We start from the raw sequence: 16,106 nt of genomic DNA, 5'->3' as shown, positions 1-16,106 counted from the left end.
ATTGTATTGGATTTCTGACCTTTTTTTTTTTTTTCAGGTGGTGCTAGTCCTCGCTCTTGAAACCTTTGTAACTATTAAGGCTGAAGTGCCATTTAAAGAAAAAAGAAGGCAAAGAAATGAGCTACGAGAGCCATGGTGAGTCGTTTGTCAATGTATCCTTTCTTGAGTGTGTTGGGAAGCAGGCTTCAGGGTGCTGGGATCATAGGCTTTATTTTGAATTTGTCTGTTATAACCTGAAAGCTTTCTTCAAGGGAGATACATAGGGTTCGTGTCTGTATACAGTCTGTTGCTATGGAAAGGTTTGTGCTTAACCATATTACAGTGTTCTGTTAGGAGCAGGGAACCTGGGGTATCGGTTCATCTCTTTCCAAAAAGCCACATGTTTTATCAGATAAAAGAAATAAAAAAACATGCACAGCACATATTTCTGCCATTAGAGAACAATTCTAAAGGCCTTTTTTACATTGTATGTATCAAGAAACTATGCTACATTCTAAGATCCATGGTAGCTTCTTACTATAGAAGTTAGTTACAATGTAATAGACGTCAATTACTCGCAGTATATTATCTAAGCTCCTCTGCTATTTCCACCTCTAAATTCACTTCCACGTTGCATTTCTCATTCCCACCCAAATATCTGCTGTTGGCTCCACAAGAGAGCTTTCCTTTTAGCATGTACTCTGTTCTTGGTGAGCAAGTCAACACAGTAAGATTGTACTGTGAATGTTTGCTGTTGACACGTTCTCTGAAAAGGGAGGGCAGAGGCTGCTCGAATATTAAAACCTGGGCTGTTCTAGAAAAATTCAACAATTGCTCAAACAATCTAAAATTTGTCAGTGTTCACATTTTTCCTTACATCAAAGTTGGCAAAGTATAGCTTGTCTCACAGACGCAGAGGCCTGGGTTGGGGGGGTCTAGATATGCCATTTGCAGCCTGTGCCATCTTGGGCAGGCTTCTTAACCTCCCTGTGCCTGTTCACCCATCTGTTAACATTGGAATAAGAATCGTACCTATTTCAAAGGGTTGAACTGGGAATTAAATGAGATAGTTCTGGTAAAGCACTTAGAATAGTGCCTGGCACGAAATAGGGATGCAGTAAGTGTTAGTTCCTTACATTGTTGGTCTTCCTATAGTTTTTAATCTCGCCTTTTTCCATGAATATGCAGCTACTTCTTTTAACTCGGAAAAATCTTAAATGGTAGAATCTGGGACAATGTGGCTAGACGTTTGAAAAATAGGTGGGGTTGGATGACTTTCCTGTGTCCCACAAATAACCCCATTAACAATGAGCTTTGCCCTGGCTGGCTGGCTCAGTTGGTTGGAGCATCATCCAGTGCACCCAAGGGTTGCAGATTCAATTCCTGGTCAGGGAATATACCTGAGTCATGGGTTCAATCCCAGTTGGAGTGCATTAGGGAAGGCAACCAATTAATCTCTTCTCTCTCTCCCCCTTCTTTCTAAAACATCAATTTAAAAAAATGAGTTTTCCCATACCTGTGAGGACAGCTTTGCCTTTCAATATAATAACTAAGATTCTCTCTTTGTCCATTGTCCTGCCGAAAACTCCTTTTTGGTTCTAGATAATATAAATGTAAAAAGAGTTTGTCTGGATGTATATGTGTTACCTATGTCAACAGGTAGGAAGGGAGAGGGATAGAGAGTTAGAAACATCAATCAGCTGCCTCCTGCACACCTCCTACTGGGGATGTGCCCGCAACCAAGGTACATGCCCTTGACCGGAATCGAACCTGGGACCCTTCAGTCCGCAGGCTGATGTCTATCCACTGAGCCAAACCAGTTAGGGCCAATCCTTATATGTTATTAAATGTAGAAAGAGGTTTAAAATATCTGATCATTTATCCCAACATATGCAAAGCTTTACCAGTATTCCAAGTATGAAACATGTAGTCATACAGAGAAAGACAAAGAGATCATTTTGCACATATTCAAACGGATGCCCGAGGTTTCAGCCCAGACCTGGAATTCATTGTCAGTACTTGGCATTGATCCACAGCCAGGGAAACCACGATTAGTAGGCCTGTTTTTTTTACTCAGAGCATAATTTGGGACTGTCAAGTCCATTTGACTACAATTGAATGAAATTTTTGTTCTTTAAATGTTTGTTTTTCACATTTCATTTATATACTCTCTCTAGTAAGGTCAAATTCCTCTGTAACTATTATCTAATTTATTCTTGTAACTTCTCTGTGAGATAGGGAGCATTTATCTTTATTATTAGCATCTGGTGTTGGAAGATTCACATTTACTTTGTTGGGAATCACCAGGAATAAATCTCATGTAGACACTAATGGAAAATATAATAGGAGATAAATATAGGTATATCTGTAAATGAAGATATTTTCCCACCTTTGAAATCTGTTGACTAAAAAGATGAAAAATGGAACAACTTATGATGATTGAATAGTAATAAAAAGCAGCATTTAATCTAAATCTCTCCTTCCCATGATTACAGCGTGCTAAATATTACTCGATACTAGAGAGTCTGCTGATGAGCTATGTAAATGTTTTCCAATAAAATTAAATAGATTAGAATTGGAAAGAGAATGTTAATATTTCTAAGGCTTTTAAGGAGTCTTCTCTAAACACATTTCCAAAAAAATACAATTGAAGACTATGTCCCCACATCACCAGTACCAGCATGGTGAGCGCCATTGTTTCCATGTGGATAGAATGGGCAGCGGCAGCCAGCCTATTGGAGAAGTTCCTGTCATCTGTGATCCTATATTGTTAATTCTCTTCGTGTATTTTGCCTGCTGCTTTGTTTTGGTTGTCAAAGTTTGTTACTGAGACAAGACTAAGATCATCCTACTCTGACAGTCGCAGATTGAGTTGGCATGACGCACCATGAGGTGCGTCTAATTGCTGTTAATATTGGAAGGATGGATAATCCTATTAAAAAGAAGAACAGTTATCAAAAAATAAATAGGTGGAGGCAAGACTAGATTACATGAAAGAAGGACAGCTTGATGAGGGGAAACCCATTAACCTGAAAGGAAACAGTTCTTTGCTTCCAATTTAGCAGTTGTGAGCAAGACTGCATTCATACTAAATTGAAATGGAAACAATTTTTCTGATTCATTTGTAGACTTAACTATTAGGTTTTCTTATATGTGGAAAAAGAGACCCTACTGTGAATCCTAATTGTTAGTAGAATATCAAAATGCCATGTTAGGATTATGGGAAAACCTTTGTCTTGCTCCTGAGGTTTTATTAATGAGTGGAGAGCACAATACTCTACACCAGTGCCTCTCAAACTCGATGAGCACAGGCATCACTTGGAGATCTTGATAAACTGTAGCTTCGACTTGGTAGTTTTGGGGTGGGGCCAACATGCTACCCTGGAGAAGCCCCCAAGAGATGCCCATCCTGCTGGTTCAGCACAATTCTTGGAGAAGGCAGGCTCCAGACAAATATTTTACAAAGAAATCTGTATACATGCAGCATGACTTGCTTTGCCATCATTCCAGGAAATTAAATGGCATTGGGATAACAATACCCAAACCGCTTGCTTTGCAAATGGGAATGAAGAGAATGAGCCAATTTAAAGTTTCACGGACTCTTTTAAAGACAACTTGAATTATGGGTAAGGGTGAAGCTGTAATGGAACAGTCTGGAAAGGCAGAAGGTCTCTTGGTTCCCATTGGAGGTTAGTTCATAGTTTCCTTCAATCCCTCCCTTCCTTTGGTCATAGTTTTTACATGGCTATTAGAAAAAATGGAACTATAATACACTTTACTGCTTGAATTCATGTTGCCTTAGAAAGAGAGAGCATTATGCTTCTTCTCTTTCATCCTCCCACAACCCAAGTTGTTAAGAGACCATGGAATGCTGCAAGGATCTCACAGCAAGCACATTTCACCCATTCAGTCTGTGCCAGGACGTGCTATTTATTGGTGGTTACATTCTGGTAAGGTCATATGACACTCCCAGCACGAAGTCTGGTGTGGGCTCCTGCATGCATTCATCTTAATCAAACCTCAGATAGCTGAATAAGAAGGAGACCATTACATTGAATTACTTTGAATAATTAAGAGTATATTTGAGCCCTGGCCAGGTTGCTCAGTTGTCTACACCAAAAAGGTTACAGGTTTGAGTACCAGTCAGGGCACATACCTAGGTTGTGGGTTTGATCCCTGGCTGGGGCACATACAGGCAGCACCCAATTGATGTTTCCTTTTCACATCTCTCTCTCTCTTCCTCCCCCCCCCCCCCACTTCCTGTCTCTCGAAAAATCAATAAAAACATATTCCTCAGGTGAGGATTAGAAACAAAAAGAATAAAAATACATAGTGCATTTGAGTCAGGAGAACTTTAAATAGGGAAAGTGGGTTTCAGAAACTTGACAACCTGTTAACGATTCTGAATTTTGGGTGATCATAAACTATCATTGATTACTTATATGGTAAGTATGTAGGGACAGCATAAACCTGAAAAACAGATGGTAGGAAAATGAATTGGGTAGACAGTGTGTGCATGTATTAGTCTGATCAGGCTGCTATAACAAAATACCATAGATTGGTTGGCTTAAATAGCAGGCATTTACTTCTCAGTTCTGGAGGCTGGGGAGTCCAGGATCAAGGTACTGACTGATTTGGCTCCTGGTTAAGAGCCCTCTCTCTGGTTTGCAGATAGCCACCTTTTCCCTGTGTCCTCAAATGACTGAGAGAGAGCAATCTCTCTCTCTGCCTCTTCTTAGAAAGCTACCAATCCCATCATGAGGGTCATAACGTCATGACTCATTTAACCTTAATTACCCTCTAAAGCCTTATTTTCAAATACCATCACATTGGGATAGGGCATCAACATATGAATTTTTTTGGGGGGGACACAATTCAGTCCATAGCAGTACATTAAAGGCCAATTAAGATATTAACAACTTTGGAATTATAAGCACAAAAATGCAGACTTTTTCTTGTTTTTCAACTTATGTATATTTTTAGTATTTGTTGTCTCTTAAGCCACAAGTCTATATGTATATTACACTGATATCAAGTCAGGAAATAAGGTCCCTAATGATAGTTTCATCACGTTATTGAAGGTTGTTTATTCTAAAATTAATTTATTCTCCTATCTACAGTATAACTTTAAAAAATAGTTGTGATGAATTCAGACATAACCCTACTCTAACAAAAACAAATTTACTTCTAGAATGTTAGGGGGAAAATCTACGCCTTCTGATACACACAAGTGAACATGGTGGACAAATATGACATGGAAAGATTCCCTTTTGCCCGGCTGGCGTGTCTCAGTGGTTGAGCATTGATCTGAACCATAAAGCCACAGTACATGCCTGGGTTGCAGGTTCGATCCCCAGTGTTGGGCATACAGGGGGCAGCCAATCAATTCTCTCTCATCATTGATGTTTCTATCACTCTATCCCTCTCCCTTCCTGTCTGAAATATATATAAAGATTCCCTTTCTACTGCAAATTTCTGGGAGTGATGAACAAAATTAAATTAAAAACTCTCCAGATATCAGAAACAAAGCAAGAAATCAAAGCCAAAACAGTAAGTACAAACTGATGCTACAAGGACCTCTGGGGATGAGGATGGACACTGGAAAAGGCAGAAGGACAGGAGATGAGTCCTTAGACTCACTAGGCAGAGATATTGAAGCTAGTCCCCTGCAGAAAGCCTAGCCCCTCAGGAGAGCTAGAAAAACTCCACTCATTGGCCTGTGGAAGGAGCAAGGATGTTTGCTGTTATTGAGTCCTGGAAAGGGTACAGGCCCGGGAAGGGACATCATCCTAGAGCAGTGATGGCGAATCTATGACATGCGTGTCAGAGGTGACACGCGAACTCATTTTTTTGGTTGATTTTCTTTGTTAAATGGCATTTAAATATATAAAATAAATATCAAAAATATAAGTCTTTATTTTACTATGGTTGCAAATATCAAAAAATCTCTATATGTGATACGGCACCAGAGTTAAGTCAGGGTTTTTCAAAATGCTGACACGCCGAGCTCAAAAGGTTCACCATCACTGTCCTAGAGAATCTGACACCAGCATAGGCCATCTATTGAGATGTCTGAATTTATATTATTTGCTTAGAAAACTAACCCTAAGTCTCTTTTCTTGGAGTGGACTCTCTAAGCCAGCAATTTTTAACTGGTGTGCCACAAGAATTTTTACAACATTCAGTGCCTGACATTTTAGTTGGGGGCACTGACCCCTTTTCCCTTATCAGTGATGGCGAACCTTTTGAGCTCGGCGTGTCAGCATTTTGAAAAACCCTAACTTAACTCTGGTGCCGTGTCACATATAGAGATTTTTTGATATTTGCAACCATAGTAAAACAAAGACTTATATTTTTGATATTTATTTTATATATTTAAATGCCATTTAACAAAGAAAATCAACCAAAAAAATGAGTTCGCGTGTCACCTCTGACACGCATGTCATAGATTCGCCATCACTGCCTTAGATTGTCAAATAAAAAAATGACAACAGCCAACACAACTATAACTGTCCAGTGTGAATGAATCGAAATGATACCTTTTGTGGGTCAGATCGGCAAAAAGTATATTCTTGATGTGGCTCAGAATTTTAGCAATTAGTTTATGTGTGTCATGAGATGAAAGATTTAAAAATCGCTACTCTAAGCCAATAAATTAACATAAAAATAGGTCCAGAGCCTTGAAACCCTAGGAATCTGATAGAAGTAAATGCAAAAGCACTCTGGGAGGTCACTTTCACAGCCTAGAGGTCAGAAGCTGTAACAGTCCACTAGGACTGCCATGACAAAATACCACAGCAGGGGTGGCTTAAGTAATGGCATTTGTCGCCTCAGAGTTCTGGAGACTGAAAGTCCAAGATCAAGGTATTGACGGTTGTTTTCTCTTCTCTCCTTGATTTGCAGATGGTCTTCTTGCTGCCTCTTCACATGGCCTTTTCTCTATGGGCATGCATCTTTGGTGTTTCTTCCATTTCTCATAAGGACACTAATCATATTGGATCAGGGCCCCACCCTTATGTCCTCATTTACGTTAGTTACTTTTTTTATGTTTTTTAAAATTTATTTCAGGAATGAAGAGAGAGAGAGAGAGAGAGAGAGAGAGAGAGAGAAACATCAATGATGAGAGAGAATCATTGATAAGCTGCCTTCTGCATGCCCCACACTGGGGATCGAGCCCACAATCTGGGCATGTGCCCTGATTGGGAATTGACCATTACCTCCTGGTTCATAGGTCGATACTCGACCACTGAGCCATGCGACTGGGCTGTTAGTTTTTTCTTTAAAAACGCTGTGTACAAATAAATTACATTGGGGGGTTAGAACTTCAGCATATGCATTTTGGAGGAGAGGGGACACAATTCAGTCCATCACAAAATGCTCTCTCTGAAAAACAAATGAACCCTCTGAAGATGAATTCACAACAAAATAAGATGTTATAAACTACCATAATGGAGAGGCATCAGAGGAAAAAATTAAGAGAATTACCAGAACAACTACAAATAACCAAACAAAATAAAAAACTCTCTATAATAAATAAAGTGAATGAAGAGATTTTAAGGAAAGGAAAACATAAGGAAACAATAAGATACCATGGAAATAAAGAATAGGCAAATTTGAAAAGAAGTAAATGAAAGGCATAGAAATGAAAATTATGCTCATTAAAATCTCACTGGATAGGTTAAATAGCATTTTAGACACATCCAAAGAGAAAATTAGCAAACAAGGAGATATATATGAGGAAATCACCTACAATAAAGTACAGAGAGAAAGAGATGGAAGAGGTGAAAGAGTGGTTCAGAGAGGTAGAAGATAGAATAAGGAAAAACATCTTTAGAATGTATGACAAGGTGTTAATTTCCTTAATATCCAAATGTTTTTATACATATCAATAAAAAGGTAAACAAGTAGATTTTAAAATAATGGATAAACAATTTGTTTGCAGGGGTGGGTGGGGGAGAATCTGATAAGGATATACAAAGTGCAAGCTCAATTATAATTGAAGAAATGAAAACTTCTAAAATGGAAAAGTGACTTTTCCTCTTTCATATGCCATGGACGGAACTATTTGTGGGTGTGGGGACTGTGCAGTCTTGGGCTCCATCAGGAGCAGTGTAAACTGAGGCAGCCCTTTTAGAGAACAGTTTGGCAGTGTGTATTAAGCTTTAACCTGTAAATGTTACTTTTAAATTTAAATACATCCTTTGATCTTCCAATTCCATTTAGAAATTTATCCTATAGTGTTTTTACATGCATGAATAAGAATAATCATTGCCACATTACTTGCAAATAGCCAACAACCAGCCGAAGGCCCACCCATTAGACCGTGTTCTCCTACATGTGATGGCACATCTGTGCTTGCATATAGATGTTTGAACGAAGGAAATAGAGCTATATGTGCTTCCAGAAAGAAGTCCAAGATAAATAGCTTTTAGCAAAATAAATAAATAAATAAATAAAAACCAAGTTGGAGAACATGTATAATCCATTTATCTAAAATAAACTAATTTTGAAAGTAGGTGAGAAGTACTTTTGCTTTGTACATTCTTCTGGACCATTTACTTTCTTTTTTTTTTTTTTTTTTTTTGGTTTTGTTGTTGTTCTGTTTTCTTTCTTTGTTTGCTTGTTTGTTGCCATGAGCACATATTATTCTTATAAAAACATGTAGCTAATTGTGAAAGTCATTTTTATCTATATTAAATATTTTATTGGGAACCACAACATACAGACTTTTTTCAACAACAGGAACAAGACAAGGCATATCATCAGTCCCTTCTCTTTTCTCCCTCCTGCAGCCCTGATCTCTTTCAATAGCTGACTAAAGAGATAAGGTGCCCCTGAGGTCAGAGGAGATGCCCAGGGACATAGGCACACCAGGTCTGAGGGAAAGTGGGCTTGAAAAACAAAAATTAAATGTTATACAGCATGGAGACTATAGTTAATAATACTGTACTGCATATTTGAAAGTTGTTAAGAGATTAGATCTAAAAGGTCTCATCACAAGAGAAAATAATTTTTTGTAACTGTGTGTGGTGATGGATGTTAACTAGAATATCATGGTGATCATTTTACAATGTATACAAATATTGAATCATTATGTTTATGCCTGAGACTAATATAATGTTTTATGTCAATTACACTTCAGTTTAAGAATTTTTTTAAGTGCTTTTGCAAAGGACCTATGCTTATATGCAGCACTTTGTCATCTCCTCTCATACCGTGTCACTTAGCAGCTATTAATTCTGAGTAAGGGGAAGTGGAGTGGAATTAAAGGCACAAATGAAGTGAATATTTTGAAGCTCACTTTGTAGGAGATGTCCAATTCCACATGACTCTTCCAGTGCTAAATAGCAGCAACAGCCAGACACAAAAGTATTTTGCTTCACATCATTAGACTTCAATTATATGTTGAAAACATGTATTCATGCTACAGGAAGAGTGGCTTTTGCAGACCTCACAGTGCTTACAAGTTACTGTGAGGTGCTTACAAATACATATTTCAGTGAGATTTTTCCGTGATTGGACTCAACGCATTGAAAAAACAAACAGAAGAAGAGAAACAGGTTGTTCTGATAGCTGTTTTACTTATTCCTCTGACTTTCCTATTTGATCGTTTTCTTGCAAACTCCTTTGTAGGTTAAAGTTTCTTTTAGTAGCAGTGCCTTGGTCGAAGCTGCTTTTCAATAAGAAGGAGGGATCAAACTGCCCTCTTCCTAATTGCTTTCTGAAGCCCTCCCTTCTTCCTAATCTCACTGTAGTTTCTTAAGAAATGAGGCACTTACATATCCCAAGGGGTTAAATGGAGATTTCTGCTGCAGAGGGTAAAGTAGGGAGTTTGCTGCATTAATCATTGAATAACATCAATCACACATCCAGTTGGGCAGTTAAATTTCTGTTGAACAAAGTACAGAAGTACCTGGGGAATGTCTCCCTCTTTGTAAGTGGTGTCATTAGACATCTGTCGTGAAGGCCTTGGGAAAATAGATTTGGGCCTGCAAACAAAGTCATTTTAATACTGACACAATGCTAGGCACATAATGAGTAATATTCTGTAAAAATTATTGAGTAAAAAAGAATTCCAAAATAAATTATTGTACCAGTTCCCTAGCCAGATTGTTAATTATCTTTTATCCAAACTTGTGTGCTCACTGTAGCAAGAATTGTATTCCTAAAGCATTATTTTGATTTTTCATAATCATTTTCAGAAACTACAATAGGTTCAAACTTTTGCTCACATAAAATCTATATTGCCTGATCCATGTTGAAAGGTTTTCTAATAATTGGTTCCCTTCTCCCTAATTTCTCTTTTTTAAAAATTATTGTACATTCATATCGTCTTTGCTAGCCTAGAACACATGTGAATCTGCCTCAGAATTTGCTTTTTATATCCAAATGCTACTTCCGCCCCATACAGTGGCCCCTCCCTCTCCTTTACCATTCCAGATCAGTCCCCTGTGCTCTTACTGCCATTTGTCAATCCAGCCAGTTTGCAGAATGTAAGCACAGAGAGTGTATTTACAGTAATAACATATAGAGTTTTATTCCTGTTTTGCACGACTCTGTGCCAATTCAATGAAGTCTTAATTACCTTTAGTGGAATATAAGTACATTGGAGGCAAAGGCCTTTACAACTTCTCATGCTTACCAAAATGATTAACATTAACAGGATGCTTCATGACCTAGTTAGTTTCAAGGGTATGATAACATCTCAGAAAAAGTTCAAAGTGACTTCATTTAAAATTTAAAAAATACATATCATATTGATGGGTCATATCAATATATTGTGTTAATAATGAAAAAGTATAAAATATTTGCAAATAAATATAAAATTATAATGAAATTCAAATAAAAGTTCCAATTCTCACAGATGTTTTTATTTTATTTTGCTGTAATATTAAGAAAAAAGATTTTAAAATTCATTTCTCTCTCTCTCTCTCCTCCCTCCCTTTCACTCTCTCAAAAAATCAATGGAAAAAATGTCATTGGGTGAGGATGAACAAAATATAAATAAGTAAGTAAATAAATAAAAATAAAAATGACCCATGTACATGAGGACTATTTAGTTTTTCCTAGAGATAGCATTTTGTACCAGGGGATAAAGGATGGCTTATTCTATAAAAGTTGAAATACTTGATTAACTATTTAGAAAAAGAATTTGGATCCCTATCATATAACAAAAGAAATACTAGATAGATTAACAATTTTGAAGTAACTCAAAGAAAAACAAAACAACATATAAAAGTATTGGTGAATATTTAGGCAAATATTTCTGTAATCTATAAGAAGAGAGAACTTTCTAAAAAAATACCAGAGACAGAAAATAAAGAGGAAGAAAAATCCTGATAAAGTTAAAAAAATTCTGCATAAAATACCATAAACTATGTTTAACATAATAAGCTGAAGAAAATATTTATAATATGTAAGGCAAAGAGTTAAGTATTTAATATGTAAAGAGTCATCTTAAAGTCAATTAGGAAAAGTGGGAAAATGGAGCACTTTTATACAATTCTGGTGGAAGCGTAATGGAGTGAAATTTGGCAATACATCTCAAAAGCTGTTAAAAGGATATATTCCATGACTTATACATATCTTTAGAACATGTAGGAAAATATATGCATAAAAGAAGTGTTATAACAGCTAATCATTATGGCAAAATATTTGGCAAAATGTGTTATTTAGGAAAATCCCAAATACCAATAGCTTAAATGAATTAGAAATTTATTTTCCTACCATGTAATAAAGTCCTGAGATAAGCAATCCATAGCTAATATTGCAACTTCATGGTCAATAGTGACCCAGGTTCCTTCTATTTTGTGTCTGCAACCTCTTCAACATGAAGATTTTAGCTTGTGGTCTGAGATAGTTATCTATACTCCAGCCAGCAGGAAGATATGAAGAAGAAAGCAAGGTTCTTCTTTTTAAAGATAGTTCCTGGAAGTTAAACATAACATTTCAGTTCGTTACATGGCCACACCTGACTACAAAAGGAACTGGGAAATATGTCTTTATTCCAAACAGCACCTGCCTAACTAAAAAGAAGGAGTTTTGTTACTAAGGAAAAGGAAAGAAGGAATATTAGGGGCAATCTGCAGTTTCTGCCACAGAACCAAAATGTTGACTCATGAATGACTCTGCAGCAAATAAATCATGGTACATTCAGATGATGAAATACTATACAATTGGTAAAATGTTGATAAGGATCTATAATCTTCTATATATATAAAAGCCTAATGGATTGCTAGGACCAAATGACCGGAACAACTGGTCGACCAGTCGCTATTACGTGCACTGACCACCAAGGGGCAGACACTCAATGCAGGAGCTGCTCCCTGTGGTCAGTGTGCTCCCATAGCGGGAGTGCCGCTCAGCTGACTGATGGGTGCCAGACATGCCAGCCTCTCCCACCTCCGTGGCAGCACACTACCGAGCAGTGGAGGCAGGCACAGCAGGGCTGGGATGAGTGGGAGCAGCGTGGCACCTGGCTGTCTGCTGCTTCACACACTACTACATCTCTTGGGGGATGTCCGGCTGCCAGTTTTGGCCTGAAACCGGCAGTCCAACATCCCCCAAGGGGTCCCGGATTGTGTGAGGGCACAGGCTGAGGGACCCCACCGGTGCACGGATCCGTGCACCAGGCCTCTAGTTATTAACATAAAAGAAGATGCACAATCTATTATTAAATGACAAAAGCAGTTCATGGGATTATGTATAGTATGATTCTATCATCTCTTATTTATCTATCTAGTTGCCTTTTCATCTATCTGTCTATCTACCTACCTATCTTAAAGTGTTTTTTAGTTTCTAAAATGATAGAATTTCTAAGTTATCTTGTTGGTTTTTAAATTTCTGACTATATTACATTGGTATTTGTTGTGACTGGGTAGTGGTCACCTCCTAGTAATGATCTGTTTTCTCTAATTATTGGGGGCAGGATTCTGTATATGTCCATTGAATAAGCTTATTAATTGTGTTGTTCATGACCAGTATTTGTAGGCTTTCTATTTCAGTTTCTGAGAGATGTGTGTTAAAAATGCCCATCATTATTGGGGGTTATAATAATTATATTAGTGTATATATATATCATTATTTGTTTTTATATTTTTTCCAGCCTATATTTTTGGATACATGGCAGCTCAGGATTATTATATTTTCTTGGTAATTATTCTTTTTATCATTAAATAATGGTCATTTTAAACCTAATACTATTGCCCTAAATTCTATTTCTTCTAATTAATATTGCCTTCCTATCTTTGTTTAGTCTTTACCTAGAATATTTTTAACCGTAATTTTATTTCAGATTTAGGGGTTCATTGCCATTTATGCTTGCAAAGGGCTTACAGGTAGAATTTGTATTTCTATTCACACTTGGAGTGCGGGAAACGAGTTAAGTCGGCTCGCGTGAATTGCGCGTACTCCGCGGGAGCCGTCTTAACTCGGTTCATATAGATTTTCGGTGGAGTGCGGGAAACGTGTAAACTCGGGCCGATTGTAACTGCGTATTACCAAATATTTGTTTGTTTGCCGTTCACAAAGATACCTACCTGCGTATGCGAACCGTTTCATACCCATTGGGGTAATAGGTATCATAAAAATCCCTGATTTTGCGCGGGAAACCTAAATAATTGCCCGCGCCATCTTATATTTTGGCGGGAAATTCACCCGACACCGTAGTGTTCAGATAATCTCTATTTTTTTAACAGGCGAAGTTAATGTTTACATTTATTAGGATCGCTGATAGTTGGATTTATTTCTACCATTTTATTTTATGTTTTTTATTTACCATATTTATTATTATTTTTTCTGCTTCCTATTGGATTGATTTTGCCCTCCCCCCACACACAGTGTTTTGGAAGATGTATATTCTCTTCCTTTGAGAGGTCATGCTTACATTCTGAACATACCACACAACTTAAGAAAGACTAAGGTAATCAGTAGCTCTAGTCTCTCTTCCCCTGTATCATCTAGTTTATTAGTTTCCTCTGTTTTTTCAAATCTCCCCAAATTAGCCTTTATTATTAGGGTTGTAGATGATCCCATACCTAGCACTTCTCTTTCTCTCTGGAATTCAGAACCAATACAGAGAAAGAAGCGGGAAGAGAGTCAGGACTAAGAGATTGAAAATCAAAATATAATATTAGCTTTCTTTCATGTAGAGTTGATTGGAGACAGTAATTTTAGATCTGTGGCCAGATGGGCTTGCTGATACTTTGTTCATGAATTAGGTGGACTTAGCCCCGATGCACAGTGAGGCAACAGCAGGCCTCCCTAATAAGGCTGGTTGCTCACCACCTGGACATAGACAGACCAGAACATTCCTTCTCTGGGGACAGGCAGAGCTGAAGGAGAGAGAATAGTAGGGGCTGAGCCCAGCATGGAGAGCTCTTCCTCCAGGTAGAGCTCTCCTCCCATGGAGAGCTCTTCATCCGTGCCTTTAGGAGGAATGGTAAGGGTACAGAGAGAAGTTAAGAGTGTTTTTTTAGTATCCCCACTTTCTCCTTTGTGTGGACATATTAGTGGGAAGTAATTGTTCCTCTAACTATTATTGCTGTTTTGTTAATGTTGTTTTCTACAGTCCCTGCTTGAAGTGAATTTACCATGTACCTAAGTTTTAGCTTCAGGGCCCTAACTTACTGGACCCTCCCGAGGCTCTGAAACCAGGAGGAAGCAGCAGCCCCAGGAGAGTTAGAGGAATGGAGTCCTGCCAGCCTCGAGCTCATCCTTCTTGCTCCCATGGTGGTCTTGGGGCTGTGGGAGAGGGGATGGGCATCGGGCATGGAGCCTCAGCGTCTTCCCCACAGACAAGAATCTGACTGAGACACTGTTCCACTCTCAGCCTGAGAGCCACGTGACTTGGCACACTCCACGGCTGAGAACTGCCCTGGCAAGGTAGGGGTGGGAGGGATAGGGGTGTGGTGAAACCCAGCGACCTTGATCAGCTTGCTGTGACAGTGAGATCAAAGGGCTGGAGTTACCTGAAGACTCCCCCCAATACCAACAACAAATGTGAAGCTAAAATAAACGTTTGTAAGCTATGGCTGATTTTCTTTTAAAGGAACAAAGTTTGACCAACTGTGTTAGAAGACTAATTTATCTTTCTACTTCTTCATGTAGGATGATATTTAAAAGTCATTTTCACATCAGGAGGTGAGCAAAGAGTATGTGGGCAAAAAATGTAGGCAATAAAATATGATATAGAGGAGGTGAAATTATAATGACAATACTTAGAAGAATGTATTATATTCCTGAATTTTATAAGGTTTTGTAGCATTTAGCTACAATTTAAATTTTTAACTTGTTGTGATTTCTATTCCTCAAAGGAAATGTAAACTTTTGTACCTCATTTTCTATTAATACTTTTCTTAGAAAGGGTTTACCAAATTATGAGAACTTTATGTCCCACAAAACATAATCCACCCCATTTTTTGTTGTGTTTTTTTGTTTGTTTGTTTTACAGAATTGTTTGCAAATTTCTTTGCTTACTTCTGCCCTTTGTCTCCCACATCTGTTTTCAGGGTCCATTTTTCTTCTTAATCAAGTACATCTTTCAGTCGTTCTTCCAGTGAAGGTCTGTTACTGGTAAACTCTGAGATCAGAGGTTAGCCCTCCTTCTTGAAGGAAACTTAGCTGGGTAAAAAAATTCTATTTGGGATTTTTTTCCCTTTTCATCAGTGAGAGTTGTTATTTCACTTTTGGATTTTGTCTTGTTGCAGAGAAATTGACTTTTTCCTTTGAGGACGATCCGTCTGGTCTCCCCGTCTTTTCTCTCTCTTTTGTGCTCTGTAGTTTCACCCTCAACTACCCAGGTTTGAATTTGTTTTTATTTAACCTTCGAGGGCTGAGGTGTACTACAAGCTGAGGACTGATGTCCTTTCTCAGTTCTGGGAAAGTGTCCTTCTTTAGCATTCTATCTTTTACATGGCTTTTAAGGAGTTCTGAGCAGATACAAAACAACACCTTAAAATATATGTGAAATATAAAGAATAATGGGAAAAACACAAAAAAGAAAACTAGTGTAACACTTGAATACTCACCATTGACTACAGGAAAAGAACAAAAAGGCCAACACCATTACTTTTACTATCCCCTGTATAATCCCCGCCAATAAACCACCTATTTCCTTTCCCTTCAGA

At 37.9% G+C, this 16,106-nt stretch overlaps 1 protein-coding gene across 1 annotated transcript in view; it reads left to right on the top strand.

The window, feature by feature from the left end:
- The window catches only part of ARID1B (AT-rich interaction domain 1B), a 401,326-nt gene that overhangs the window by 10,027 nt on the left and 375,193 nt on the right, over positions 1-16,106 (top strand). Inside the window, exon 2 of the mRNA XM_070417417.1 lies at positions 38-135. Coding sequence (XP_070273518.1) covers positions 133-135 — 3 coding nt within the window. The 5' untranslated portion in view covers positions 38-132. The remainder of the gene's footprint in view (positions 1-37; positions 136-16,106) is intronic.

Source organism: Myotis yumanensis, unplaced genomic scaffold (assembly GCF_028538775.1).
Source record: "Myotis yumanensis isolate MYYU_CA2020_CCGP unplaced genomic scaffold, mMyoYum1.0.hap1 SCAF_6, whole genome shotgun sequence".
In the NCBI taxonomy this organism is placed as follows: domain Eukaryota; kingdom Metazoa; phylum Chordata; class Mammalia; order Chiroptera; family Vespertilionidae; genus Myotis; species Myotis yumanensis.
Note: the sequence above shows the minus strand (reverse complement) of the source record. Positions and strands in the feature narration are given on the sequence as shown.